The sequence below is a fragment of the Cebus imitator genome, unplaced genomic scaffold (assembly GCF_001604975.1).
Source record: "Cebus imitator isolate Cc_AM_T3 unplaced genomic scaffold, Cebus_imitator-1.0 Scaffold415, whole genome shotgun sequence".
Lineage (NCBI taxonomy): Eukaryota > Metazoa > Chordata > Mammalia > Primates > Cebidae > Cebus > Cebus imitator.
In genome coordinates this window covers 929,749-934,069 of record NW_016107730.1, presented here as the reverse complement: position 1 = coordinate 934,069, position 4,321 = coordinate 929,749, and the positions used below count along the sequence as shown (strand labels likewise).

Genomic DNA, 4,321 nt, shown 5'->3' with positions numbered 1-4,321 from the left:
AAAAAAAAAAAAAAAAAAAAAAGAGATGGCCACTCTGCAAAGGTACCAGTTAAAGTGCTTTGCCTCCAGAGGATCTGATACCAGAATGTTCCAGACTGATGGAACAATAAGTGCAAGGGCCCCAGGGCAGGAACATGCCTGGGTGTTCAAGGAAGAGAAACAGAAAGCACACATTGCCCCAGAGAGCTGGGGCGGGAGGTAGGCAGGGCCCTGGCCAGCAGGCACCATGGGAAGGAGTTTGGATTTTATTCTGAGAACATTTCACTGGAAAGGCTGTAAGGACTTGGTCCCCTTCAGCCATGTGCTGAAGGAATGGCAGGATCCAGGGAGGCTTGTTGATGCCTCCCTGCTAACTTCATTTCAGGGTCTCCAGGATGCCTGTGAGAGGTTCAGGCTCTTCCCTCTTCCTTCAGTCACAAGGGGGTCTTGAGTGAGATGATGTGTGTTCACACAGCCCTGTTCCTCCCTATGTCCCTAGTATCTACTGCAGTCTGTAGCATTGAGTCAGTGAATAAATGTAGAGCGAGGGGTCATGATCATTAGTGGGAAACCCAGGTAACACCTGGGACGTGTTGAGTTCTAGTCTCTGGGAGGGAAATTAGATGGACCCTGTTTGGATTACTCTAGTGGAGGCAGCTGTGATGTAGACTTTTGTACTTTGAAGGTGCCATCATCTGCCGTTATCTGCGAGGTCACCTGTTTCTCCTCTCTCTTTCCCTTTTCCACCCCAATTCTGGCAAATGACTCCTTCTGATGCACATGACCCTACCTTCTTGCACTAGTTTCCCTTACCCTAGTTTGGGGTTTGGGGTCTGTAGTATTGGTGTTTCCTAATGCCTGAGGTCCCCTCCCATCCTCTCGGCCCCGAGTTATTTCCACTCCATCTGTCTCCAGTGTAGCTCTCCGGCTGGGATCCTGGTTGACGCCATGTCCCAGAAACACCTGCAGATCAACCAGACGTTTGAGGAGCTGCGACTGGTCACACAGGACACGGAGAATGAGCTGAAGAAGCTTCAACAGACTCAGGAGTACTTCATCATCCAGTACCAGGAAAGCCTGAGGATCCAAGGTGAGACGTCCTGAGGGCAGGAGAGAGGAACAGTCAATGAACTCCTAGAGGGTAGGGCTGGGTCGGTGTCCATCTCCTCAGCACTTTGCCCAAAGTTGGTGGAAGCAATGGCTCCCAGTGATTGAGCCCCTGCCGTGGGTCAGACTCAGGGCTAAGCCCTTTGCACACATTATTTAATTCAACCCTCTCAACAAGCCTATGAAGTGAACAGTTAGTTGTGTTATCCCCCTTTTGCAGATGGTAAAAGTGAGGTTCAAAGAGAACAAGTAACTTTGCCTAGGTTGTCTGTAAGTTGCAGAACTGGATCTCAGCTAGAGATATATCATAAAATTCCTGCAGTTTAGGCTGGGCACGGTGGCTCACACTTGTAATCCCAGCACTTTGGGAGGCCAAGGCAAGCGGATCACTTGAGGTCAGGAGTTCAAGACTAGCCTGGCCAACATGATGACACTCCATCTCTACTAAAAATACAAAAATTAGCCAGGTATGGTGGTGGGTGCTTGTAATCCCAGATACTAGGGAGGCTGAGGCAGGAGAATTGCTTGAATCCAGGGGGCAGATGTTGCAGTGAGCCGAAATTGTGCCACTGAACTCCAGCCTGGGCGACAGAGCAACAGTCCCACCTCTCCCCAGCCTGGTTCAACCACAAGACTTTCCAATCCAAGTCCTCTTTCTGGTTAGGAAACACTGCTCATATTTACTCATTTGTGTATATTTACTAAATATGTACCATTAAGGAGAGAATACTGGTTAATAAAGGACAGGGTTGTTTTTTTTTTTTTGAGACAGACTGGTCTATACTTTGAGAACCACGGATTTCTGTTTTTATTGAATTTTTTTTTTTTGGCTAAGTATTTTATCAGTTGCTGAAAGAGAGGTACTAAAATCTCCTATTATGAGTCCAGGCATGGTGGCTCATGCCTGCAATCCCAGCACTTTGGGAGGCCGAGGCGGGTAGATCTCCTGAGATGAGGAGTTCGAGACCAGCCTGGCCAATATGGCAAAACCCCATCTCTACTAAAAATACAAAAATTAGCCAGGCACGGTGGTGTGTGCCTATAATCCCAGCTGCTTAGGAAGCTGAGGCAGAAGAATGGCTTGAACCCGAAAGCGGAGGTTGCAGTGAGCGGAGATTGTGCTACTGCACTCCAGCCTCGACGACAGAGAGACTTTGTCTCAAAAAAAAATCTCCTATTATCATTGTGAAATTGTCTGCCTCTCCAATTAATTTGGTAAATATTTTCTTTATGTATTTTGAAGCTTTGCTGTTAAATATATACATATTTTAATTATTATCAGTTTCTGATTGACACCATTATGAAATATCTTACTTAATATGTGGTACTCTTTGTCTTGAAGTCCACCTTATCAGATATTAATATAACTACTCCAGCCTTCTTAGTTTATTATTTATTTATTTATTCAGTTTTTTTGAGACGAAGTTTTGCTCTTGTTGCCCAGGCTGAAGTGCAATGGTGCGATCTTGGCTCACTGCAACCTCCGCCTCCCAGGTTCAAGCGATTCCCCTGCCTCAGCCTCCCAAGTAGCTGGGATTACAGACATTCGCCACCATGCCTGGCTAATTTTGTATTTTTGATAGAGACCGGGTTTCTCCATGTTGGTCAGGCTGCTCTAGAACTCCCGAACTCATGTGATCTGCCCACCTCAGCCTCCTAAAGTGCTGGGATTACAGGTGTGAGCCACTGTGCCTGGCCTTTTTTTTCAGATGGAGTTTCGCTCTCGTTGCCCAGGCTGGAGTGCAATGGTGAAATCTTGGCTCACTGCAACCTCCACCTCCTGGGTTCAAGCGATTCTCCTGCCTCGGCTTCCGTAGTAGCTAGGATTACAGGCACCCACTACCACGTCCAGCTAATTTTTTGTATTTTTAGTAGAGATGGGGTTTCACCATGTTGGCCGGGCTGGTCTCAAACTCCTGACCTCAGGCAACCCACCCGCCTTGGCTTCCCAAAGTGCTGGGATTACAGGCGTGAGCCACTGCACCTGGCCTATTTTATTTTGTTGAGACAGAGTCTTGTTCTGTTGCCTGGGCTGGAGTCCAGTGGCATGATCTTGGCCTCTACCTCCCGGGTTCAAACAGTTCTCTTGCCTCAGCCTCCCAGATAGCTGGGACTACAGGTGCACGCCACCATGCCTGGCTAATTTTTGTATTTTTAGTAGAGACAGGGTTTTGCCATGTTGGCCAGGTTGGTCTTGAACTCCTGACTTCAGGTGATCCACTTGCCTTGGCCTCCCAAAGTGCTGGGATTACAGGTATGAGCCACCGTGCCCGGCCCCCCGCTTATTTTATATGTTGCATAGCATATCTTTTTTTATGCTTTTTTAAAATTTAAAATGTAGACAGCATATAGTTGAGTCTTGCTTTGTATTTATTCTGATAGTCTCAGCTTTTAATTGAGATGTTTAGTCTATTAACATTTAATATAATTTTTAATATAGTTTGTATTGGGGTTTACTATTTTAATACTTATTTTCTGTTATGTTCCTTTTTGGGTTTTGTTTCTGTGTTCCTTCTCTTTTGTCTTTATGAAAATCATTTAAAAAAATTTTTAAAGTTCTATTTTAACTATTTAAGCTCTCTTCCTAATCCTGCACTGTCAGTGCTTTCTGTACATAGAGACCAGGACAAAGCCTGAATATTGTAGAAATTATGTAAATAGGGTTCTCCTGTGTTGCTCCAAGGGCTCAATCCTCCTGCCATCGCCACCATCCTGGCCTCGGGGGCGGCGGCCTCCAGGACCCGGTGAGGAGAACTCCCAAGGCTACTAAATCCTCGCTGGTGGCGATGGTTTCTTACGCGGGGGGACGTGGCTGAGCGCCGACTTTGGAAGCCGGTGCCGATCGGCCTCTGCTATTCGCAGAGGAACGTGATGGGCGGGAGTGAGGACGACCGGGCCCCTCCACTGGTAGGGGCGGGCGGGCGCGGGCCGCCGGTGGTCCGTGCGGACTCCGGACGTCCAGTGTCTAGCGGTAATCTGTGAAAATGGTTCGCTATTCACTTGATCCGGAGAACCCCACAAAGTCATGCAAATCAAGAGGTTCCAATCTTCGTGTTCACTTTAAGAACACACGTGAAACTGCCCAGGCCATCAAAGGTATGCATATACGAAAAGCCACGAAGTATCTGAAAGATGTCACTTTACAGAAACAGTGCGTACCATTCCGACGTTACAATGGTGGAGTTGGCAGCTGTGCCCAGGCCAAGCAGTGGGGCTGGACACAAGGCCGGTGGCC

General features: G+C 47.5%; 1 protein-coding gene across 2 annotated transcripts in view; it reads left to right on the top strand.

Annotated features, from left to right (window-relative positions):
• The window catches only part of STAT5A (signal transducer and activator of transcription 5A), a 26,122-nt gene that overhangs the window by 7,057 nt on the left and 14,744 nt on the right, over positions 1-4,321 (top strand). For both annotated transcript variants that reach the window (XM_017509408.2, XM_037731633.1), the window contains exon 5: positions 895-1,069. In XM_017509408.2, the coding sequence (XP_017364897.1) occupies positions 895-1,069 (175 nt within the window). The remainder of the gene's footprint in view (positions 1-894; positions 1,070-4,321) is intronic.